The sequence below is a fragment of the Musca autumnalis genome, unplaced genomic scaffold (assembly GCF_047663935.1).
Source record: "Musca autumnalis isolate F117 unplaced genomic scaffold, ASM4766393v1 scaffold_2, whole genome shotgun sequence".
NCBI classification, from domain to species: Eukaryota; Metazoa; Arthropoda; class Insecta; order Diptera; family Muscidae; genus Musca; species Musca autumnalis.
In genome coordinates, this window is record NW_027411755.1 from 89,737,415 (window position 1) to 89,764,506 (window position 27,092).

At 34.7% G+C, this 27,092-nt stretch overlaps 1 protein-coding gene across 1 annotated transcript; it reads right to left on the bottom strand.

The window, feature by feature from the left end:
- Nucleotides 1–548: 548 nt before the first annotated feature.
- Nucleotides 549–26,361, bottom strand: park (E3 ubiquitin-protein ligase parkin). Its single transcript, XM_073968234.1, has 6 exons — nucleotides 25,966–26,361; nucleotides 10,807–10,990; nucleotides 10,403–10,748; nucleotides 8,425–8,761; nucleotides 8,261–8,368; nucleotides 549–880 (listed from the first exon to the last, which is right to left on the bottom strand). Exons 1-6 carry the CDS (start codon nucleotides 26,221–26,223, stop codon nucleotides 674–676), a joined length of 1,440 nt encoding a protein of 479 aa, XP_073824335.1. The 5' UTR covers nucleotides 26,224–26,361; the 3' UTR covers nucleotides 549–673.
- Between the last annotated feature and the right edge of the window lie 731 nt (nucleotides 26,362–27,092).

Consider the following 27,092-nt stretch of genomic DNA (forward strand, 5'->3'; position numbering starts at 1 on the left):
AACTTTTATAATTAGATCGCTTTAGGATAAAGACAGGCACATGGACGACAATAAATCCTAAAAAGTACAAATTGTCGAAAAAATCCGACAAAGTCCGTAAGAAAAAATACCAAATATGTTGATAAATTTAAAATCCGCCTCGGTTTGACAATGGACCGAAGAAGTGACGTAGAAAATACCTGTTTTTGAATTGTCAAGCATAAAGACGATAAAAAGCTGTCCGGGGACCGGACCGGGGTCTGCTAGTAAGAAATAAATTACACTGTTTGGCATTTTCTAAGCAGCCTACATCACGAGGAAAAGCATTTTCCCTTTTTATTGCGTTTTTGCACTTCAACCACTATAAGCTAACCATTTGTTAGCCGCTTTTAAAAATATATAGTTTATTCGAAAGATATTAGTCGCACATTTACCGTTGTAAAATAAAAAATAGTACATCTGAACATCTGCAAATTTTTTTCAACTTTTGTATAACAGTATAATTTTTCAAACATTTTTTGGCCCCTCCCCTTCCCATAGTTGGCTACACCCATTTTATCAGGAGTAAGTTTAACTTTGCACATACATAACAATCTTATTTTCAAATAAATTATCAATGCCATAATAAATGTTAACATTTTAGAACATATCGTTTTATACTTAGAAACGAAAAATAATATTTTTATTGCACTTATTAACCGAACCAGTGAGCTCCCATACAGTCCCTTGTCCACTCTGTTTGGCATACCCAACACCATTCGAATCCACATCCAGAACGTGTACAAACCATGTGCATGCATCCGCCGTCTCTTTCTGTTGGAGTTCGGCATTTAGGACATGGCTTGGTAGATACTTTAATTGTAACATTACTGGCTTCATCCCATCTAGCTTCTGCAGCACGCTGTGTGATAAATGAAAATATGGAAAACATAGTAAGTACATATTTCTGAATTAATGTTAATCGGCTTCTACACGGTATTTTTTATGCATAATGTTTGTCACTTTTTACAAATCTGAATTTTGTACATACACATGGTGTGAACCAATAAAAAAATTTCAATGCATCAAAGTGATATGGCTAACATATCCCGCCAGTTCAACAAAAAGGTAGTAAATCAATTTTTTGAAAATTTCACTTTTTATTAAAAGATAAACTCCAAACTAACAAATCCCCCATTATTTTGTTTATTCTTTCGCCAGAGTAACAACTTATAGTAGGAGTAGTTTATTACTTTTTTAAACAGACTGTATATATTGTATATTTTAGTTTTAAACTTTAAGATATATGAATTGTAATTACCATATAGTAGTTCATGTATAAATATATTAAAAAGATATCGTGTAGAAACCGCTTAAATGACGAATTATAACATGTATAATAAAATAATCCACAAACAATTAACAATTAAATATACTTGTGTTGTCCTTACATGTGCTGGCTACCTATAGGAGGTTTCAAACAATATTCGATTTTACAAACGCCAACTTCAGGTAAATAAACAAAAGAGATGCTTATACTGTAAGCTTCAGTTCATGGAGTGAAATGTACATTTTTTTTTCAATAAAATCAACTAATTCAGCGACATTTTTAGTAATAATATTTCTTTCTATATTCGTATAATCGTGTACGCAATATTTATTTTTGATTTTACACCTGTCCCGACTTATCAGTTTAAGGCCCAGTTTAAGGGCCACTATTACATGTCTTCTTTTACTATTGGATGGATTTGAAAACGAAAAATAAACCAATTTGGAGGCATTACAACTATAACTTTTACATTAAAAGTAAAAGCCAAGAATGTCCTCCTTGAAATTTAATGATAACTTTTAACTTTAAGTTAACCAAAAACGCTATAAATCTGTTCGTAAAATACAAACTATAACAAAAGAAGACTTATAATAATGGGGGTAATACTTTTTAATAAAATTTCTCGAGGGAAGACTAAAGTTTTATTTTTAAATTATAAAAACTAAATGATAATTGGAGCTTAGAATTTTTTAGTTACAGGAAACCTTCTCAGTAAATGTCGGCAAAATTGTATTGAAAATGTATCGTAATTATTGCTATGTGCTTTTGAAGGATGGGAAACATTCTCGCAAGTGTAATGTTGGGTTACATTTCATGAATATTTCAACCATGAAAAATTTCTCTACAAGTAGTGTCGTAACACGCCGTCCACACTTCACACGCACAACAGCTCCCATATCATTGAGCCAATATGAATCGCGTGCACTCATTGATATTCGTGCACTCTTGTCAAAGAAAGAAAGATATTTACAGAAAAAATAAAATAACTACTTCTACCATATTTTGCAAACAGCTAGCCAGATATCTGTGCTAAATTTCTCAAAACATTTTTTTGTTGAATTATGCCAAACCCGTAATAAATGTATCTCGTTGAGTTGTAGAGATATCAACATGAAAATTTGACAAAATATAAAGTAGAAGTCGGAGATAAAAATAGAAATTGCTATCTCAGAAAATGCTTTGTGCATTGCTATGTGCTTTAGGGTTATAACTTTTTTCCTTTTCGCTAATATCAAAAATAACACCATATAGCCGTGTAGAGCATGAAAAAAAATTAAAAAAGTTTCCGCACCGCTTGTATTCAAGTTTTCCATTGCAGTTATTCCTATTAGGTCTTCCATTTGTGATTGCAGATTATTATTAAATAAGCTATTTCATTTTGAAAATGAATATAATATTCCATATTCTAATACAAAAATATTGACCAAATCGCGATAAATAAGCGTTTATTTTATTCTAAATAAATTATTATTATTAGCTTTTTATTTATTTTTTACGCATTTGTTATGATTCGAAGGTAACGTTGAATCTTTTTTTCACTGATTTTCTTAGAGATTAATGTCGGTAATTACCAAAATTGATGTAACACATATGTCTTTTTTCACTGATTTTCTTAGAGTTTAATGTTGGTAATTACCAAAATTGATGTAACACATATTGTCGAAGAAATTAATATAGGAAAATTTGAGAAAATAACCGCGAAAACATGAAGCAAGATGGAGGAACTAATGCCGAAATGGTTCTAGAATGTGATAATCACCAACGGTCACTATAAAAATCTTTAGCGTGTAACAAAAATGTAATTTTCTCAAAAAAAAAAGAAATGTGAAAGGCAAAATACTTTTTTGAGGTAAACAAACGCTTTGGCGAATAATAGTCTGTGTTGTTATACATTTTTGTCAATATTTGGAAGATTAAGCCTTTCGCAGCAGTTCTTGCAGATATTGGATCTTAAACTATCCACAAACATACTTTATAAAAGTATTCCACTTTTTGACCTCTAATTTTATGGTTTTAAACGAATTTATTGAAATTTGTTCAATTTTCTAAAGAGGCAAAATACTTAATTGACTCACTGTATATTGATTAAAATTCAAAAATTAAAATTAAAATTGTGTACAAAGAAAAAAATTTATCCAAAGGCGTTTAGAAATCCTTGTCGGTGAGGAAACTTTTTTCTCCGCATCAGTAGAGTTGGGCAATCTAGTTCCCTGAGCGGATCGATCTTTCAAGTTCCTTTTCCCAAAAGGAACTAGTACCTTAAGTCGATGGTCAGACTAGCACGATTTCAACATGGCGACGGCAAGTTTATAGGCGAGGGGTATGAAGTAGTGAAACCCATGTACATTGTTTTCTGTGTTGCCTCTTCTTGTTCTTCGTTGCAAGATTTTTTCTTCAATTTTCTTTCATTTTTATTTTCTCAAGCAAACGTTAACAACAAAACAAACATAAATATATTTAATAAAAACATTTAATTAATGAAATAGTGAAAATTTAACTATTAATATTAATTTAATTATTAATGTTAATTATTTTGTGTTGTTTTTTGGTTAATTTATGTCTTTTTTTGTTTTTATTGGTATGAGAAACACAACAAACGCGAATGCTAAAATAAAGAGGACACGCAAAGATCTTAAATTTCACGTTAACGTGTGTGTACATTAACGAAATTTTAAAAGAAACTTTAACGAAATTGGTTTCATGAAACCTTGCTAGTCTGACCATCGACTAATATAGTTCCATAGTTCCGAGAGCAATATAGTTCAATGAATCTTTCTCCTTCATCGTTCTTTATGTCTCTTTCGCTCCAAATAGTTCCTAGAGCGATATACATAGTTCCATGAATCTTTCTGAATTATCGTTATTTTTGTTTCCTTTGTTCCAAGAGCGAAATAGTTCAGTTATCGTTGCTTTTGTTTTCATCGTTTGGTGGAATTGACATAATTATAATAAATGAATTGCAGGGATGTGCATGTCATTTTCGTTTACATATTCGCTAATGTCGCAGAATCTTAAAAATTAACGCAACTAAAAAAGATCGACTTAGATAATCAATTAAAGGAACTAGATGAACAAAAGAAATTATTTGAACTAAAGGAACGATGTAAAAAATCTGGATATAGTTCCTTATTCGGAATAGTTCCTTGGAACTAGTTCGTTCCGGAACTGCGCAACTCTACTTATCAGGACAATATACCGCACATGGTACTGGCGTGGTATTTTTTATTTTGATTATAGCCCCAATATGTATATGTATGTTGACATCCTCACAGAAAATTTGAACCCAATGTTTGTCAACTTATATCCAGCGTTTACTAGTTCAGGATTGCTTTCCTTAGATCAATATACCCATTGATTAGAATGTCAGCCCTTTGATGTGTTACAACGTCGACAAATTTTGTAAATTAAATCTAAAGACATATGTATGCTCTAGTAGACTTTTTTGGTCAGTACAATCTTAGGAATCAAAAACCCGACCCGCACATTTAGGTTGCCAACTAGCCCGGCCTACCTTACTAATATTTTTTCCTTCCATACAAATCGCCCCGCCCTATTATAATGGCTTTTACTATTCTTAGAGCACAATTTCTGTCTTAATTTTGCTGTCCTCACTTTGTGGTTGAATGTCAAATAATAAGGATATTATGAGATAATTATATAATGTAGCACATTTTTAATCAAATATTTATCAATTATGAGCAATTTTGTACCTATTTAACAAAAACGGTTAACCCGTTTTGAAAAATTTTTAAACCTGTTTTTGAACAAGTCAAAAATATCGGTTATTCGAAAGACATTTTGTTTAAAAAAAAACCGGGTTTTGGACACCTAGACGTAACCAAGATGATATATCCATCCAACAGGAAAAGGGTCACATTTATCATCAGAACTTACGCTCGGCAAACGCATGGACCTGTAGTCTCAAAACATATGTACCAATTGTTTGCGAAATGTATTTAGAAGAACATATCACACATTGACTCCAACCTCCGCTAGCAAAAATCTAAACAATATTGGGATCTCCTAATTTATCTGTGTTCTAAATATACTAGAATATATCACACTTTGTTGCATAGAAATGAATAATAACCTAACAAATCGATTCCAACTTTCACTATGAGAAATCCAAACAAATTTGAGACCTCTTAATTTATGTTGTTGTAGCAGCATATAAACCAATCGAAGCAATCAAAATTTTAATAATTACAGTTTAACGCCATCTACATTTCAATAGTAACACTTTTAAGCTTTTGTACTTTTGTCATTGTGATTTTATACCTTTTCATATTTCCTATTGTGATTGATCTTTACATTTTTAAAGTTAACAGCTAAAAATACACCTCTGTAAATATATTTAATACTACTACTTTAAGCAACTATGTACTACTAAATTTTATCATACATGACTAAACGACTTTTTGGCTTCTCAAAAGTGAAGCTAAGTAGAATAAAATTCAATAAATTCGTTCATTCCTCTTGAGCCACTTGAACTCTGTACATCAACCTCAGTGCTTTCTTAAGTAGTTGAAACTGATAGCAGAGCATCAACCGCAATATAGAGAGTGAATCAACCAAACAATCTCGGCATCGTGTTTCTTTATTGGCGCCCAACTCAGTGGCCATGTAACACGACCACTTTCTACCATCAACAGCCGAGGACTACAACAACAAAATGCTCGTAATTTGTGAAAGCACAGAGTCTTCGCAATCGTATTGTTTCACAGAAGACCTATACAGATGACCCTATAAGACGACGGATTATTCCTGTAGAACAATTTGAACACTACATATCAACTTGAATGCTTCCAGAAGTACATGAAACCGATAATAGTGCATCATCACGCAATTTGAACACTGTATATCAACCTCAATGCTTCCTTAAGTACATGAAACTGATAGCAGTGCATCATCACGTAAATTGGACACAACACATCAACTTCAATGCTTCTGAAGTACATAAAACCGATAATAGTGCATCATCAGTACCTACAGAGTGTGGATAAACATCATTTTTGGATCCACCAAATCATGCCGTTCACTTCAACAACAATGCAGTTTTACTCCAGGGGGAGATTCCGTAGAAAGTCTATGGTTTCAGCATCCAACAAGACTAATTTAACACAATCTTCCTACCTTCATTGAAGTTTTAGCAGATTCAACAAACTGATACCTCAGCAAAATTCAAGAACCCATTATCCTAATACAGTTTACTTAGCAGATCTAACAATCAATTAGCCCGCATGCAGTTTATTGTAACAAATTCAACAATCCAATTCCTGATACAGTTTGCCATAGCAGTTCCCACATCATTTATTTCTGTTGCTCCATCGGGACGCTTTCAGCATCAGATGGGGAGACTGAAGCAATCAAAATTTTAATAATTACAGTTTAACGCCATCTACATTTCAATAGTAACACTTTTAAGCTTTTGTACTTTTGTCATTGTGATTTTATACCTTTTCATATTTCCTATTGTGATTGATCTTTACATTTTTAAAGTTAACAGCTAAAAATACACCTCTGTAAATATATTTAATACTACTACTTTAAGCAACTATGTACTACTAAATTTTATCATACATGACTAAACGACTTTTTGGCTTCTCAAAAGTGAAGCTAAGTAGAATAAAATTCAATAAATTCGTTCATTCCTCTTGAGCCACTTGAACTCTGTACGTCAACCTCAGTGCTTTCTTAAGTAGTTGAAACTGATAGCAGAGCATCAACCGCAATATAAAGAGTAAATCAACCAAACAACCTACGAAAATCGTGTTTTCTTTACAATGATGAACGCGACGAGTGGATTTGTATGGTGAATCGTACGACGTCGGCGGTGCTCAAAATATTTTGTGCAGTAGTCTCTCTGAGCGAGCTTTTCCTTTGCCAAACCACGACAGATGAGTATAAAGAGCACATATATTGCTGTTGCAGTCACGTTAACGTATATGGGCCCAGCAAAACAATCGTACCGACATCGTAACGAAATCGGAACAAAATTCGGACGATACGTCCGATATCTGATCCGAAATCGTAACGATATCTTAACGAAAGTTGTATGAAGTGGTTGACATAATTTCGGAACGAAATGTCTTAGCGACATCGGATCGATTTCGTAACGAAATCTGAAGAAAATCCTTGGGAAATTCGGATAGGAAATTTCTTTCCGACATCTGTTCCGAAATCGGTACAAAATCTGAACTATTTTCTATTCGAAAAATCGTTTATAAATCGGAACGAAATCTGAACGACTTTGTTTCCGAAATTGTTCAGAAGTGTCGGACATCAGACATTTGGTTTGCTGGGGGTGATCTTGGCTGACCTACGTAGAAGCATAGTTTTGATCAGTGCCGACCAAGAAGAGCTAGAAAACAAAAACAAATCAAAATTTTGCTCTATTTCGTACGCTCTTTCCTTGCGTTCGTGTCGTTGTGTGTGAGTTGCCGAAAAACTTCGTAACCAGCGACAAGGACATTTTCGGCACTGGTTTTGATGCTGGGTTGACAGCCACTGGCCAAAACACTATGGTGCCGGATCAATCCGGTACGAAAGAACCCGCTGCCGTGGGATTGACCACCTAATTTCTCGTCGATTTCTCTCTCTCCCTTTCACTTTATGATGAAGTTAAGTCTTTGTGGACATTCCATTTTCATTGAAAATTTTTCTGGCAAAAGGGCCAAGTAAACGTGGAGTTTCAGATAATTTATAAATAATTAAAATCTAGATCAGCGGTTTGGTTATTCATAGGTTAACTATACAGGGGATTTTTACCTTCTGTGAGTATTTAACGTCTATTTAGGGATAACCTAAACATCTCATTGTTGCAATTTTGTTCTAACACCACCCATGTCTACATCTCATTGTTGTTTGTGTAGTTAGTTGCAAAACGGAATGTGGATTGTAGCCATGCATGCATGAAATCATATCACCTATTACTATTAACTATTTTATTAGTCAGCTGAATAATTTACTTACATTCGGATCTACGGTATATTCACAATTTCCAGTGGTATTATTAGTTTCGTTTTCAGGTAAGCATTCGCCCAAATGAAATCCTTGTAAACAGTTACGACAAAAGACGTACTGAAAATTAGAAAATTTATTGTAGAACTATTTTTATCAATTCGTTTCCAACATACCCCGCATCCATTTTGACATGTTACTTTTCTACAATCGGGTTCTACTAACAGACCCATTCCGCAGCCAGGTTGAGGGCATAGTACACCACCTGCTTGAAGAACAAATTCTTCCGTAGCGAATCGTTGATATCGGTCATATTCCTCTCGTGTCAGCAACTTGAAATGGTGAATTTCTTCTATAAATGAATTTTCACAACCAGTGGGACAAGGTAAAGTATATCCAATTTCAGGATGGGGCATGAATTGTCGCTCCATTAAACGAGAGCGGCTATAGTGCAGAAAACATTCAATACATGTGACGTGTTTAGATGCACAGGGAAATACCAAAACAGTTTCACTGTAAAAAAAATAAAATTTAAAATTTTCGATTTTAATCGATTACACTGAGCGTCACAAAAAACAGTAAGGAATGGATTAAAGTCGGGCGGGGCCGACCAATATGTAAAATATATATCTGAACCGATTTGGATATAATTTGGTACATTTATTTCTAGACCGAATTTAGTCACACAGTCCCATTTCTTCTATAAATTAATTTTCACAACCAGTGGCACAAGGTAAAGTATATCCAATTTCAGGATGCGGCATGAATTGTCCCTCCATTAAACGAGAGCGGCTATAGTGCAGAAAACATTCAATACATGTGACGTTTTTAGATGCACAGGGAAATACCAAAACAGTTTCACAGTAAAAAAAATAAAATTTAAAATTTTCGATTTTAATCGATTACACTGAGCGTCACAAAAAACAGTAAGGAAAGGATTAAAGTCGGGCGGGGCCGACCAATATATAAAATATATATCTGAACCGATTTGGATATAATTTGGTACATTTATTTCTAGACCGAATTTAGTCACACAGTCCCATTTTCATCTAAATCGGTCATTTTTAGCGCATTTGGTGGAGCAAATACGTGAAATCGGCCGAAAATATATGTGGGAGCTATATCCAAATCTGAACCAATTTCGATATAATTTGGCACATTTATTTCTAGACCGAATTTAGTCACACAGTCCCATTTTCATCGAAATCAGACCTATATAGCGTGCAGCAAATACGTGAAATCGGCGGAATATATATATGAGAGCTATATCCAAATCTAAACCAATATAATTTGGCACATTTTGTTCTAGACCGAATTCAATCACATGTTTCAAATTTCATCGAAATCGGATGTATACAGCGTGTTTGGTCCAGCAAATACGTGAAATCGCCCGAAAATATATACATATATGGGAGCTACATCCAAATCTGAAACGATTTTCACCAAGAAAATGATATTCCCCAAGTGTCAGCTGATTCAGACAATAAATGCGACCTGTACGTTGCGAACGGACGGGCGGAAGCACATGCATAAATTGACTCAGTAGTGCGATCTCTAACTCATTTTTTGAGTTACCGACAATTGTCGGTTAAATAAAAGTGCTTATAATTTCGGTAATTACCGATGTTTTTCGGTAAGTTAGCGACGAATAAAAAGCAGTCGTAAAGTTCTACCGATAGCAGGAGTGTTGTCCACTTTTATTTGAACTTTTCATTCATAATTTTGCGTTTTAATTTTACCGATTTTTGTCGGTAACTCAAAAAATGAGTTAGAGTATCGCAATACAGAAAGTGATTCCATGTATATGTCTAGAAGGAACTATGGGTCTCTATCGTTTCCTTTTGTATGTTACATACTGTGCATTTGTATTGTATGAAATAATTCCCCTTACCACAGTGTGTTGATGGAGCAAACAAGTACAAGACGTAATTAAAAAGCATGATATTCAAAATTTTGAATCTATTCTCAATTCGGCTTATAAGGCAAATGTTCTGTAGAGGGCCACCTAACAACATGAGCCGACTCTCTCCACAATAACAAATATAGGTAAAATTAATAAAGATATTTTATTTATATACTTATAAAGCTTCTTCCTTTTTTTTTGTGCTCACTAACATCTACAATTTATATTTTTCAATCAATATATTTATTTACCTCACATCAGTACAAGCCAAACAAGGAACATCGTTAATGTTGTTTTTGACCAAATTCAGAGGCGCGGCAAAATCTTTTTCTCCGCCGGATATATGTTCAGCACATTTGAAATAAAACTCAGCAAATGGCGGATCTCCGTCTTGGTTATCGACACACGCAATTTCTAATGATTCACAGTGTCCACGAATTCGTCGTGGTTTTAGAACATCATCCCAACATTCTGGATCCCGATGGACGGTAAATGCTCCTCCTTTGCACAATGAACAACGAACCCGCAATTTTCCCTTGCATAATTTTCCGCATTGAGAACAGTGTACGAAAAAGTGGGCCTTTGTACGTTCACGTTCTAAAACTCTATAGTTTTAATAAATGCCAAGAATTGTTATACATATGGATATAAATACCTTCTTCACTAATATTACTTCTTTCTTCTTTTTGTAACTGCAAATCGACCAAAGTTTCACACAAGGGTTTGGATGGCTGTTCCTCAGGCTCCTCTTCCGCCACCGTGGACTGCAGTCTTTTCCTCTCTTTCACAGGACGTGTACGGATTGCATGCAAGATACTTTGCTGGCCCAGGTCACACTCCTTAAAAAAACAAAACGAATATACGATAAAACCAGCTTCGTGTTCAACTCTGGTGTAGAGTATCCTGCACTATATTGTGTAGGTATCTTACACTATTTGGCATAGTTGAAATCAGTCCAACAAGTACTACATGTAGTAAATTTTCCAAATTATTCTAACAACGGTAGCTACCCAGCAACATTTGAAGGAAGGGGTTCTATGCGATGACGTGATTTCATGTCATCTTTTGCATTGGTTCAAAGGAAGTCGTGAAAGATCCGATCTTTTTATAAGAATTTGAACCCATGCAAAGGAAGTAGTGGAAGATCCGATATTTTCATCAGCATTTGAACCCATTCTATTGATCTAATAGAGATGATTTATATACACATTTTTTCTAAATATATGCATACTATTTATTATTTAGAATAGCCTAGTAGTTGTAGGAGACTCGAAATCACGACCAAAGTTTTAAAACTCTCGTCGTTGTCTTACATTTTCTAAAGAATTGGTGTTTTACGAAGCGTTGGTCAAACTCAGCAATAAAAAGGAATTCAGTCCCCAATCATCGAGCTGCACTTTTTGATATTATAAGAGTTTCCTAGTCTGTTTTAATTAGTACTATGTCCTTATGCCTTTCTTGCAATTGTTTTGCTTGAATCCGATTTCAAGTACATGTAATGTTTGTCGAATCAAGATGAAACTTTGAATAGACGACTTAATCTGATATAGAATGAAATCAATCAAATATCGCATCTCGAAATTTGAGCAAAAAATACGAAACGAAAAGGAAAAAAAATCAGAAAAGAATGAAGTAACGACTTTTTGGAAATACAATTTTATAAATGATTTTTATAATAAATTCATGGTAGAATACCCAACCTTTACACATGCCAGTGACAGTTCGAAAAATTCAATACATACACAATATTTTACTACCACAATTACATTTTTTGAATTGTCGACTCCACTGGCACTAGATTTTTCATGCCAGCAATTTTGAGCTGGCTGCCAATGATATGTCGAAAACGAAAAAAGAGTTGCCGAGACTATTTTTTAATCCATGTACATTTTTGTTTCTTTTAAGAATGCAAAGATTTAATGCATCCCAGCAAAAAGTTTGCCTCCAAAGAGGCAGTTAAATGATATGTACAAGTGATCTGGAAGTGCATCAAATTATGCATTTTCACTCATGATTTTTACAAGAGCGTGACTACGGAAAGAGGCACTCCATTGCACTGCATTTTAACTGACCCTTTGGCACTGCATTTTAACTGACCCTTTGGCATTGCATTTTAACTAACCCCTTGGGGTAGAATAGGAGGCAGTCCAAAGCACGTGTTTTGATACAGGCATTCTGCGGAAATTGTGCAAGCCATTACAAAATATGCCAGAACAAATAAAATGCATTATTTGTATAAAACAAAAATATTAAGAACTTTATTACATTAACACAAATTATGAAAATCCTCCATTGAATTCAATCGCAAACATGCGTGTTTCCTCCGCTCTCCATTTGTTCCAAGCTGAACTGTTTTTGCTTCATTTGCTAAATGGGTTGTCTTCCCATCACCAGTTAAGATTTCGACATGTACTCCAACAGCACTCCATTCTGAAATTTTCTTCTCTTGAAATGTTCACAAAAGAAATATTATTTAGTTTGTATTAACAAATGTTTGAAAATGTTAACACGATTATCTCTTTTTGGAAATGTATTCCGCTGCCTGTAGAGATGTACAAACTGATTTATGTACATGTAGGGATCTCTAACAACTGCTAATAAAATGTAGTGAACGGAGTGCCTTTTTCACGACTCCGTTTGCACTGCATCCGGATGCTGTTAAATTGTGAGGAATTGGAGTGCCTTTTTCACGACTCCGTTGAACTGCCTCCGGATGTTGTTAAAATTTGACAAGTGGATGCGATTCTTTGGATTGCATCCAAATGCGGTTAAAATGTGAGGACTGGAGTGCCTTTTTCACGACTCCCGTTGAACTGCATCAAAACATGCCGTGACAGAACTAGTCCACATTGCACTACTTCCAATTTATTTTGCTGGGATATTTTCAAAAAGATTAGGAAACACAAATAATACGTCTTGGCAGCTGCAATATATTAGTGGTTAGTAAAGACATAATTTTGATGTTTTTCATGCAAATATATCCCAGCAAAACCCAGCAAAAAGTTTGCCTCCACAGAGGCAGTTAAATGATATGTACAAGTGATCTGGAAGTGCATCAAATTATGCATTTTCACTCATGATTTTCACAAGAGCGTGACTACTGAAAGAGGCACTCCATTGCACTGCATTTTAACTGACCCTTTGGCACTGCATTTTAACTGACCCTCTGGCACTGCATTTTAACTGACCCTCTGGCACTGCATTTTAACTGACCCTTTGGCACTGCATTTTAACTGACCCTTTGGCATTGCATTTTAACTAACCCTTTGGGGTAGAATAGGAGGCAGTCCAAAGCACGTGTTTTGATACAGGCATTCTGCGGAAATTGTGCAAGCCATTACAAAATATGCCAGAACAAATAAAATGCATTTATTATTTGTGTAAAACAAAAATATTAAGAACTTTATTACATTAACACAAATTATGAAAATTCTCCATTGAATTCAATCGCAAACATGCGTGTTTCCTCCGCTCTCCATTTGTTCCAAGTTGAACTGTTTTTACTTCATTTGCTAAATGGGTTGCCTTCTCATCACCAGTTAAGATTTCGACATGTACTCCAACAGCACTCCATTCGGAAATTTTCTTCTCGTGAGTTACCGTAAAAATGTTAACAAATTAAATATTATTTAGTTTGTATTAACAAATGTTTGGAAATGTTAACACGCTTATCTCTTTTTGCAAAATGTAGAGATGTACAAACTGATTTATGTACGTGTAGGGATCTCTAACAACTGCTAATAAAATGTAGCGAACGGAGTGCCTTTTTCACGACTCCGTTTGGACTGCATCCGGATGCTGTTAAATTGTGAGGAATTGAAGTGCCTTTTTCACGACTCCGCTGAACTGCATTCGGATGTTGTTGAAATGTGACAAGTGGATGTGATTCTTTGGATTGCATCCAAATGCGGTTAAAATGTGAGGACTGGAGTGCCTTTTTCACGACTTCGGTTGAACTGCATCAAAACATGCCGTGACAGAACTAGTCCACATTGCACTAATTCCAATTTATTTTGCTGGGTAGGTTGATAAATAATTTCCCCTCTGGGATTATACAATATTGAAAAGGCGGCAATACCAGATTCATTATGTTTATGACTGAAAACAATCTTTTTAAATCTGAAATATAATGCAATTTTGTGTGTTATATGCGGCTTAAAATAATTTTGGAATTGAACTTGCACTGGCATGTGTAAACACACAAGAAAACTGCATGCCAGTCGAACACTTTTTCGGCATTTTCGAGTATAATACATGTACTCAATTGGCACCAATTTACTGGCATGTGTAACGGAAGTGTAAAGTAAATACGACAGCAAATACAACTCAACAGCAACAACATAGAAATTTGTTTTTGTTTGTAACGTTGCACACTGGTCGAAACCACAGATCTAGCGCAAACCCGTTCGTGGGTATTGATTTGGTTACGAAGTTTTTCGGCAAATCACACACACGCGACCCGAACTCAAAGTAAGAGAGCAAATGTTTTGATTTTTTTACTTCAGTCTTGTACTGAATTTCATGCAAGCAGGTTGATGCCGCTTTATTTGTTTATTTTTGGGTACACAGAAAAGATGTTGCAGTTGTACAGCAAATATGTGGAGGGAAGAATTTGAAAATGATTTTTGTTTTGTATTAATATTTTTAATGACGCAGAATGCCTCGTCTGCAATGCAACAATAAAAAATGTATGTATGCTTAGAAAGTCTTAAAAAATCATTTTTATATACAATTTGTTTTTTCTCTCAAAAAAATTAACATATGAAGAAAAATACTTTTCAAATTATGAAGTTATTTATATTATTTTTAATTTAAGTCATACAAAGCGAACGCGCCAACAATATATTTTTCATTTCACACTCAATATGAAAATCATCACCCTGTTCTGTCAGTGTAATTTTACCCACACATAAACAATTTAAGCGCTCGCTCTTCTTGGTCGGCTATGATCTAGCGGCGCGAAAGTCAAAAAATCGAACTATAAAATTGCGAAATATTTTCCATTGTATCGATTACAGACACTTTGCAGACAAAGAGTTAGTTTTTTCATGTTTTTTGTTGTAAATATTCACTCAGTTATTCACTATCACCCAGCAAAATAAATTGGAAGTAGTGCAATGTAGACTGCTTCTATCACGGCATGTTTTGATGCCGTTCAAACGGAGTCGTGAAAAAGGCACTCCAATCCTCACATTTTAACCGCATTTGGATGCAATCCAAAGAATCACATCCACTTGTCACATTTTAACAACATCCGGATGCAGTTCAACGGAGTCGTGAAAAAGGCACTCCAATTCCTCACAATTTAACAGCATCCGGATGCAGTCCAAACGGAGTCGTGAAAAAGGCACTCCGTTCGCTACATTTTATTGGCAGTTGTTAGAGATCCCTATATGTACATAAATCAGATTGTACATCTCTACAGGCAGCGGCTTTCATTTTCCAAAAAGAGATAAGCGTGTTAACATGTCCAAACATTTGTTAATACAAACTAAATAATAATTAATATTTAAATAATATTTAATTTGTGAACATTTTTCCGGCAACTCACCAGAAGAAAATTTCCGAATGGAGTGCTGTTGGAGTACGTGTCGAAATCTTAACTGGTGATGGGAAGACAACCCATTTAGCAAATGAAGCAAAAACAGTTCAGCTTGGAACAAATGCAAGCGGAGGAAACACGCATGTTTGCGATTGAATTCAATGGAGAATTTTCATCATTTGTGTTAATGTAATAAAGTTGTTAATATTTTTGTTTTGCACAAATAATAAATGCATTTTATTTGTTCTGGCATATTTTGTAATGGCTTGCACAATTTCCGCAGAATGCCTGTACCAAACACGTGCTTTGGACTGCCTCCTATTCTACCCCAAAGGGTTAGTTAAAATGCAATGCCAAAGGGTCAGTTAAAATGCAGTGCCAGAGGGTCAGTTAAAATGCAGTGCAAAAGGGTTAGTTAAAATGCAATGCCAAAGGGTCAGTTAAAATGCAGTGCCAAAGGGTTAGTTAAAATGCAGTGCTTTGGAGTGCATCTTTCAGTAGTCACGCTCTTGTAAAAATCATCAGTGAAAATGCATAATTTGATGCACATCCAGATCACTTGTACATATCATTTAACTGCATCTTTGGAGGCAAACATTTTGCTGGGCAGATACAAGAGTTTTTGTTGAATCAGATTTTTAAAAATTGTTGCAAAAATTAACTTCATATTTGTTTAAATGTTAAATAAATTCGTAACGAAACTGGACAAAATTTATTTTTAATTAATAGCAGAGGGTATGAATTAAATTATAAAAATTAGTTTGGGGTCTGGAGGTACTTAGTTATAAAGCAATCAATTTTCAAAAATTCAATTTTTTAGTGTTTTTATGGGTTGTACGCGCTTGTTCTATAGAGTGCATCTTGTAAACTTGGCCGAACTTGGGTTCGATTATTTTTTGGGGAATGAAATTGGACTCTCTGGATACGGAATAACCACATTAGGGCTGCAAATATCTGCAAATCTTTTGATGACTGCACTTTTAAAATAAGGGATTTTGCATGAAATTCATACAAATTAAGCTGTGCATTTGTATGGGAGCTAAATCAAAATATGGACCTATCTTGAGAAATGTTTGCAAGGAGGAGTTCTACCCCCGGAGACACTATAATACCATATTATAGGTAAATATGTTATTAAATATGGGATAACAAGTAAAAATTAAACGAATCGGGGGTACCATAAAAGGGGCTACATCGAAACATAAATCCGTATTGAAAATATTTTGTAATACGGCGTTTATATTACAGTTTTTTGCAGGGTTAACCTTCTTTATGAGGATTTATTTGAAGTATACACAATGGAAATGGCATTTGAAACCCAGACCCACTGGGTTAACCCGGTTATATGTAAACGGCCTATAAGAAGATTTTATACGCAGTGAGAACACGGAATGGAAAATTACAGCCAAGTTGGCTTAAAAATGTGGTCATGATATTCAAAATACCTTAAATTGGGAGGTACGGTTACATGGGGGCTATATCAAAACGTTCACCTATGTCCATCATTTTTGGTGGAAATATTTTGCGACCACTAGGAACCCTAGGTACCAAATGACAGCTAATTTGCTACGAAATTGTGGCTTAAATTCTCAAAATACCGAAAAGTGGAAGGTACCGTTATATGGGGGCTATACCAAAACATTAGCCGATATTGTTCATATTTGGCCCATTATTACCTACAGGTACAAGCTGACTTTGTGCAAAATTTCAGTTACGTATCTCAATTCGTTTGCATGTTATTAATTTCGCGCCGTTAGATCAGTGCTTTCGACCACCGTGCGTTGGTGTAAACGGCATATGTAAACAAAACAAGGAAAAGTCTGTAAATTATTGCAATTTATGCCGGGCATACACTATGGGCATGCAGGACAGCAACCGATGAACCCTTGTGTACGTGTGTGATTGAATAATGTGTGGCATTCCTTCAATCCATATTCCAAAAATGATGAATTTTCCTCCAAAACTCGATTTTGGGTTGAAGTTTTCCAATTTTTTTAATTTCCTCACAAATAATATTTGTTGTTTTCAAAAATTATTTGTTGGTTACTTGGAAAATAAACAAAATTCATCGGATTGAAAGGAGTTCATTTACAAAATCAAAACTATTTTGATTTCAATCCTGCCAAAACTACTCCCAAATACATTGACAAAAACTTCAAAATTTACTAATACTATTACAAATGCTGTCCTGCATGCCCATAGTGTATGCCCGGCATTAAAAAACTAATATTTTTCATATTTGATTGCATATTTTGAAAAATATAAATGAAAATTCTTTACATTTTTAATTTGAATGTTTGTATATCACTCACAGGAGAGGTGTTGCAATCATTGTAGAGAATAAAATAGCCGATTGTGTAAATGGATACATCCCATTATCGGAGAGAGTGATGATGATAAAAATATGTGCCAAACCACTTAATATAAATATTATCCAGGTCTATGCACCTACGTGTGATGCAAATAACGATGAAATAGAAACATTTTACAACGATGTTGAACAACTTATGAAAATGACAAAACCACATGAGATCACGATTATCCAAGGAGATTTCAACGCCAAAGTGGGACAAATAGAAACAACCGATGTTACGGGAAAATTCGGACTAGGCACCAGAAATGAAAGAGGGGACAGGCTTATACAATTTTGCCAAGAGCACAAAATGAAAATAGCCAATACTCTATTCTGCCATCACCAAAGACGAGTGTATACATGGAGATCGCCACAAGACAGTAGAGAAAATCCTGTTAGAAATCAAATCGACTATATAATAATAAATCGACGATACTGTTCTTGTGTTTTGAAATGTTCCACATATCCCGGAGCTGACGTCCCCTCCGACCATAACCTCCTATTATGTAAAATTCGCATAAAGTTGGGACCAAAGAACCAAAAAAGCAAACCTGATGTAGAAAAACTGAAGGATCCATCAATAAAACAAAGTGTAAAAGAATATATGAACACCGAACTTAATAGTGTCAACAGAGAATACAATGAAGATTTGTGGGACAAAATGAAAACAATTTTTAAAACAACCACAAATATCCTAGAACAAAAGCAAACCAAAAGGAAGAATCCTGGATCACAGCAGAGATTCTAGAACTTCGCGAAAAACGAAAAATATACAAAAACAGCAACTATGAAACTTATTGGGAAATAAACCAAGAAATTAAAAACGCCACACGAGCTGCAAAGAACGCCCAGTTAAACAAACAATGCGAAGAAATTGAAAAGTTACAGAGATTACATGACGACTTCAACTTACACAAAAAATTAAAAGAAGCATCCGGAATATACCGGAAAACTCATCCCGCTCTACTGATAGATGAAAACAAAAAAGCTATTTTCGAGACAGAAGAAAGAAAGTGTGTTTGGTACAAATATATTAAAACGACATTTACTGATGATGAAAGACCAGAAAATAACAGTATCACCGAATCGGAAATGACAGGAAACCCGATCACCGAAGACGAAATTAAATCGGCAATCCAATCAATGAAAGATAAAAAAGCCGCCGGCCCTGATGAAGTACCCGCTGAAATTCTTAAATTAATAGAAGATAACAACATTCAGCTACTGTTGAAACTCTGCAATCATATTTATGACACAGGACAATACCCAAATGACTGGCTAAAGTCCACGTTTATAGCTATACCAAAAAAAGCAAATGCCCGAACATGCGGTGATTACAGACTCATTAGTCTAATGTGCCATGTCCTAAAAATATTCATTAAAATACTACACAAAAGGATATACCCCAAGTGTGAGGCATATATGGGGAAGACACAATTCGGCTTTAAAGGAGGCATGGGAACGCGAGAAGCACTGTTATGTATTCAAGTCTTTATCCAAAAATGCAGAGATGTCCAAAAAGATATTTTCTTATGTTTCGTCGACTACGAAAAAGCCTTCGACACGGTCAGGCATGAAAAATTGATGGAAATTTTGATGGATACCGGTGTAGCAGAAAAGGAAATAAGATGCATAAAAAACCTTTATTGGCAGCAAACTGCAAATATTCAAGTCGATGGAGAACTTAGTGACACTGTATTAATATCCAAAGGCGTTAGACAAGGATGCATCCTTTCACCATTATTATTCAACATATATTCCAATAAAATATTTCAAGAAGCAGTAGAAAACGAACAAATTGGTGTAAGGCTAAACTACTCTGAAGTAATAAATAATATACGATACGCTGACGACACAACATTAATTGCCAGTAGTCTACATGGCCTACAGAGACTAGTTACCTTACTCAATGAAAAAAGCGAATTTTACGGTCTAAAAATAAATATTAAGAAGACGAAATATATGGTAATAAGTAGGAGAATCAAAATGACACGTTTATTAGGGCTTTATTTTTTTTCAAATTTATCAAAATACCACACATATTAACAAATATTGTGCCGCCTCTATAAGCGATTTTATAATGTGCTGCACGTCGCTCGGACTTGGAGGAGGTTACATGTCATTCATATCGCTCATTTACTCAAAGAGTGACACATTTCAAAAAATCTAATTTCGAGAAAAACGCGTTTTAAGTTGACGATTGAAATTTGACCTTCCTACCTAAAAATAATATTACACAAAAAATAAAATAACTACTTGAACCATTTTTTGCAAACAGCTAGCCAGATATCAGTGCTAAATTTCTGTGCACGATCAAGCATGATTTGAAGTGTTTTAGTGCTTCATAAACTCAAAAAACTTTTTTGTTGAATTATGCCAAACCCATAGTAAATGTGCTGTAACTCAATGAGTTTTAGAGATATCAGCATGAAAATTTGGCACAACATAAAGAAGAAGTCGTAGAAAAAACAGAAATTGCTAACTCAAAAAACCCATTTTTTTGAGTTATGCCACTCTTTGAGTAAATGAGCGATATGAAGAAGTCTTTATAGGAATAGATTTTTTCGGAATGATATATTTATTCCTCAAAAAATATATATTGCTAATATATATCGGAAATAGAAATAAAACCAGTAAGGGAAGGATCAAAGTCGGGCGGGGCCGACTATATGATACCCTACACCACTGTGAATATGTAAAATATAAATCGGAGCTATATCCAGATCTTAATATAATTTGGCACATTTATTTCCAGACCGAATTCAGCCATACAATCCTAATTTCATCGAAATCGGAACGATATAGCGTGTTTGGTACAGAAATCAAGTGAAATCGGCCGAAAATATATATGGAAGCTATATCCAAATCTGAACCTATTTCGATATTATTTGGGACACTTATTTCTAGACAGAATTCAGTCAAACATTCCAAATTTCATCAAAATCGGACGTATATAGCGTGTTTGGTGCAGCGAAAATATATATGGGAGCTATATCCAAATCAGAACCAATTTCGAAATAAGTTGGCACATTTATTTCTAGACCGAATTCAGTCACACAAGCAAAATTTTATCAAAATTGGACGTATATAGCGTGTTTGGTGCATCAAATACGGCAAATCGGGCGAAAATATATATGAGAGCTATATCCAAATCTGAACTGATTTTCACCAAAAGCAATAGCGTTCTTCCTATTGCTAAAAAAATTGTTGTCCCCAATTTTCAGCTGAATTGGACAAAATATGCGACCTCTAGGCTGCGAACAAAAATACATGGACAGACGTACGGACAGACGGACGGACATGCATAAATCGACTCAGAAAGTGATTCAATGTATATCCCTCAAAGGAACTATATGTCTATCGCGCTTCCTTTTGCACGTTACATACAAATGCACAAAGTCATAATACCCCTTACCACATAGTGGTGTAGGGTATAAATATAAAATTTATACCCTACAGTCAGCTGGATATTGCTGTTACCTTATTTTGTTCTACCATGTAATAAATTAATAACGAATAAATTATATTTTCATCAAAAGGCTCTCCGTTCGTTACATTTTATTAGCATTTCTCTAGAGATCCCTACAAGTCGGTATGTAGATTAAATTGCAATTTTGGACGTAAACTTTTTGCTGATAATTTGTTTGAGTTAATAAAGAGTTTAATTTGTCATAAAAATCATATTTCAATACAGCATTTTTCATTTTCCAAACAAGATATTAAAAGCTTTGTTTCTTCAAGTTCTACCCGGGAAGCGTTCCTTAACTCCAAAAAGTAGTAAAACTTGAAACAAAATTTAAGAGAGGGCACGCCAAAATGGCTTTCTCTTTTACAAGTTTCTGCTCGATAAATTTCATGATGTAAAAAGTGGAAAATTTGTCAAACTGCAGATTTGACATTTATTTGACAATTAAGGCAAAGGGAAAACAACGCGCACTGTCAAAGCAACATAAAATAAATATAAATAATAAAAAATGTAAACCAGTGAAATAAAAAAGCAGTGAAATTTATTTTGAGGTTTTGCATTTTTAGGGCGAAGGCCATTATTTGTGAAATTTTTAACTTAATTAATCGAGCTATATCACCTAAGCAGCCATGTTTGTTTTTTTGACATTGCTGACAGATCTACTATTTTTCCACTTCTTTACTTCTGTGCAAAACGTGTTACCTAAGAGATATTTTGACAGTTCTTCCTTTTGCTTATTTTATTATTAAAGAAAGTAAAGGAACAAATCTATAATGTCATGCCAAAAGGATGAAAATAACATCATGTTATTAACATGTCAAAGCATTGGTGAAAATGAAATTCCAAAGTATTGGTTAAAATGACATGCCAAAGCATCGGTGAAAATGACATGTCAAAGCATTGGTTTACATGACATGCTTTGGATCCAAAAAATGAATTGCGTCTTTCGGGATCCACGCTCATATAAAATTCATCGATGAAGATGCTAAAAAGATGGCATGCCAGATCACTAGAGTGGCAATCCTACGGCAGCGGGTTCTTTCGTACCGGATTGACCCGAAACCATGAGTTTCGGCCAGCGGCTGCCAACCCAGCATCAAACCTATGCTTCTACGTAGGTTTTTATGCTGCTACAACAACAACTAGCACCCATGATTGAATAGCATCTTTGGCATCGAACATTTATTTATTCATTTTGCTGGGTAAATCAGAGATAAACCCCAATTTCAAACAAACTAAAATTTTATGTGATTTTTAGTGGATTTTTATAATTTTGATATGCAAGTCATTATGCAAGTCAAAATGTGAATAGTGTCAAATAATAATGTTGTTTTTTTTACACAACTGTTCAGTAAAGCAGAATGAATTGAGAAACTTGTTTTGAAATTTTTATTACTGAGAACTTATAATTTTTACTGAAGGAATTTTTTTCAGTAACATTTTGTAGCTTTAGGCAGTTGTCAAAAGTTTAAAATATTCAAATATCATAATCGTAAATATTAATCAAATTGAACATTTTTACTGAATGTTGTCTTTTTACTTTTTCCTTTGAAAGAGTATAAAATGCCTTACTCTCTAAAAAGAAGTTACTGAGTAATATTTACTGAGAAAGTAAAAGGACAAACCTATTATTGAAAATAACCAATTAATTTAGAATATAATTTTATGTCGATAATCAATGTACATATTGGTCTACCTCGCCTCCTTTTGAATCCAAGGTTGGTGAATAATTTTTGTACGTCGCGCTGAGAGTTAGGTATAATTGTTTGTTTATGGCAACAAATTATGTTAGAACTATACGGTTTTTTGTGCAAATCCCTTGCTGTTGGTCCCCAAAACAATATTCCGTCAAAATATGCAAAGTTTATTTGCGATTTATAAAAATACGGTCAAAAATAAGAATTAACTACTAGTTGCAGGTGACAATAAATGTATTGCAAAAATTACCAAATCTACGGTTTTTTGGAGAATTACCAAAGTTATGTTCTTTAATGAGTTGTCTATCCACTTTGGGCATTCATTGGAGCAGTAATGAGCTTAGTTAAACCAAAATTTAAGGCTCGGCATGTTACAATCTTAGGGCACTGGTTCCCCAATTGTTATTAAATCTTGATCTTTCGTTGGAGGACTTTTTCGAGTTTTTTTCTTAAACTCGACCCAAATAATTTATAAGGGTTGATATCAGAAATGTGACCCGAGGTATTTATCAGTTTAGTTTTGTTATATTACATCAACAACTTGTACAAATAAGATTAATATGTCATGATCTGGATTGGAATGGTGGTATTTGAATGCGTTTGAGCTTTTTGGACCCGTTTTACCGACTTTGAGAATAATGAATATTTCCTAATGATGTCAGTGGGGATGTCTTCCCATTCACTATTATGTCCGTGAACCCGATTTTGCATTCTTTTTTGGTTGGCTTTTATTATCACATTCAATACTTTTAGTCCGTTATTAGCCATAAAAGTCATAAAAATGCATAATGACTACCATGGCAGAACTACCAGGTAGTGGTATCACACCAGCTGATCGAATATGAAAAGTCAAATCCCTTTATAAAAAAAATATTTTTGTTGTAATTTCCCCAACAACATAAAAAAAGTTTTGACATAACATATTCAAAATTTTACGATGCCACTACCTGGGTAATTGTGCCATGATGACTACACAAATTTTCAAAAATATTTATGCTTTGTTCCAGAACTTGCAAAAAGCTACTATTTTTACAACGATAACATTTTTCCCTTATGTTATCGGAGAACAACATAAAAACATTGTTCCACAACATCCCATACGGGACAAGGGAGACTTCTCTCATATCAATGAGTGCACCCCGATTCATATTTAGCTCAATGATATGGGACCTACTGTTTATCGCCGAGTCCGAACGGCGTGTCTTAAGACACCACTTATGGAGAAGTTTTTCAAGGCTGAAATACTCAGGAAATGTCGCCAACATTACTGAGGGGTATTTTGCCACCGTTGAAAAATGTTCGATGTTGCCTGGCCGGGGAATCGAACCCCCGACCTTCTGCGTGCAAGGCGGGCGTGCATACCATTGCACCACGGAGAAAATAGTAAAAATTAGTAGATTCTTGTAGTTCGGGAACAGACCATTAGTTTTATAGTACTGCTTTTCCCTTGCTTTTGCAATACATTTATTGTCACCTCAAAGTAGTAGGTAATCCTTATTTTAGTCCGTATTTGTTATACATTGCAAATAAACTTTGTATATTTCGACGAAATATTGTTTTGAGGGCCAACAGCAACAGATTTGCATAAAAAACAGTATAGTTTTTATATAATTTGTTGCCATAAGCGAGCAATTAATATGAATTTTTTGACAATTTTGGCTTTGCAATACATTTGTTTTTAAACTGTAACTATGTATTTTTGTCTGGGCATGTATTACATTACATTGTCCATAAATTACATGACCGAACTAAAAATTGACGATCCTAACTAGTATTGTGTGGATCCAAATAATTGGTACAAACTGTCATAACAATGAATTGGTGAAAAGTCATGACCAAGAATAGACGGAGGAAAATAAGGCTTAAGATGAGTTGAAGCATTAAGCTCGGATCGGGACCAAATTTTTTCCACAGGTAGGTCTCGTTACCCTGATCACAAATATATATAACATTTACTGCGGCAGTCCATACTTCCCGAGATATGGGCATCCGAAATTCCCTTGTTAAATGTCGGCTACTTAGAGAAAAATTTTAATTTAAAAGAAAATGTTGTTATCGTTCCCTAGATTGGCTCCTGTCCATAGGAGAAAGTCTTAACCTACGTTGCTGTAGGTTATAAGAAGAGTTGGCTTAAATCTAGTTTAGTAAAAACTCTCCGATTTTTTCGAAATTTTTTCCATAGGTAGATATTTTTACGCTGATTACGGGAATGTAAAATTTTCTTGGGGGACGGACCCGGTTACCCGGTTATTCGACCCGAAAGTCCGGGTACCCGGTACCCGATAGACCCGGTTCTACTGAACCGATTGAAGGTATTATAACAAATGGCACCATTTTGGAAAGGTTGAAGTATGAGCTATAAAATTACGTGAATTAATTGAGCACCCATAATGGACCCTTTTTCGACTTTTTGAGGGTTTTATGGAAAAACCCGGGTCCAAAAAAAGGTATTTTGGTTATAACTTCTGAACCCCTGGAGATAACCCCATTATATGACCACTTGTTGGATAGGTAGTTTCATAAGCTTTCCAACGATACCAATCGGTTCAGTAGAACCGGGTCTATCGGGTACCGGGTACCCGGACTTTCGGGTCGAATAACCGGGTAACGGGGTCCGTCCCCCAAGAAAATTTTATATTCCCGTAATCAGCGTAAAAATACCTACCTCTGGAAAAAATTTCAAAAAAATCGGAGAGTTTTTACTAAACTAGATTTGTTCCGAAGAGTTAACTAACTCTCGCATTTAAAATACTTACCTTAATTGTTGTGGCGTCGCTCAATTCTTTTCCGGCAAATATTATTTTTACTTCCTCTGGTTGTAATCCCAACTGTGGAGCAACAATTTCTTTCACATTTTTTATGTCCCATTGTGGCTCCAAATTAACCGACAATGTCTTTCCAGTATTTGTTTTAACATATATGTTCAAAGTGTTGGTAATTGTTTTCTTCCCGAATGACAAGAGTTCCAACATTTTGCTTATAAACGATTTTATTAAATCAAAAAGGAAACTCATTTATCTTTCATTAACTGGCAAAAGCAATAGATTAAAATTAATTTAAAGCATAATAAAATGCACGTAATAACAACCAAAATAAAAACAGCTGATTCTTAGGGAGAGATAAGTCGATAGGGATAGATGTAAGGGATCTATAAATCGAAAAATTCATTCGGGATCTGTAGACAACTCTAGCATGGCAGAACTACCAGGTAGTGGTATCACACCAGCTGATCGAATATGAAAAGTCAAATCCCTTCATAAAAAAATAATTTTTGTTGTAATTTCCCCAACAACATAAAGAAAGTTCTGACATAACATATTCAAAATTTTACGATGCCACTACCTGGGTAATTGTGCCATGCAACTCTAGTATAGAGTTGTTAAAATCTAGTTCGTTTAAACGACCTAGTTCACTATAGCTCTGCACATTTAAGCGGGGTACACACGACCAGTTTTGACTGTCGATTCTTCGCAATTATCGATTACTGTCAAAAAGTCCAGCAACCACAAAATATTTTTATAAAATTATTTCGAAAACTAAAGTTTCATTCGCACACATTCTTCTTTCGACGTACAGAAACTGGCTGTTCAAGTTTTACCACTTTTTACTCGAAAATCGTTCCTTTACTTCAAACAGCATACAATTCATATGAGAGCAGTATAGTTCAGTGAACACCGGCCGTTTGTATGAACGAACTGCGAATGATTTATACTATATTTTTGTTTTATAGCCCGTTTCCACGGTACTTCGTTCGTTCTCTATTCGTTGTTCGACCCATAACTACGAATAAATTACTTATTTCCCCACACAAAATTCTATGAACGAACGACGATTTTTCTACGTTGTTCGATTAGAAATACTCTCTGAACGACGAATAAGTATG

Coding starts and splice junctions, on each gene's coding strand:
- park (XM_073968234.1), bottom strand. CDS start 26,223: ATGAGTTTCCTTTTTGATTTAATAAAATCGTTTATAAGCAAAATGTTG. Junction 10,991..25,965: donor GCGACGCCACAACAATTAAG/GTAAGTATTTTA, acceptor TGTTTTTTTAAG/GAGTGTGACCTGGGCCAGCA. Junction 881..8,260: donor AATATACCGTAGATCCGAAT/GTAAGTAAATTA, acceptor TTTATCACACAG/CGTGCTGCAGAAGCTAGATG.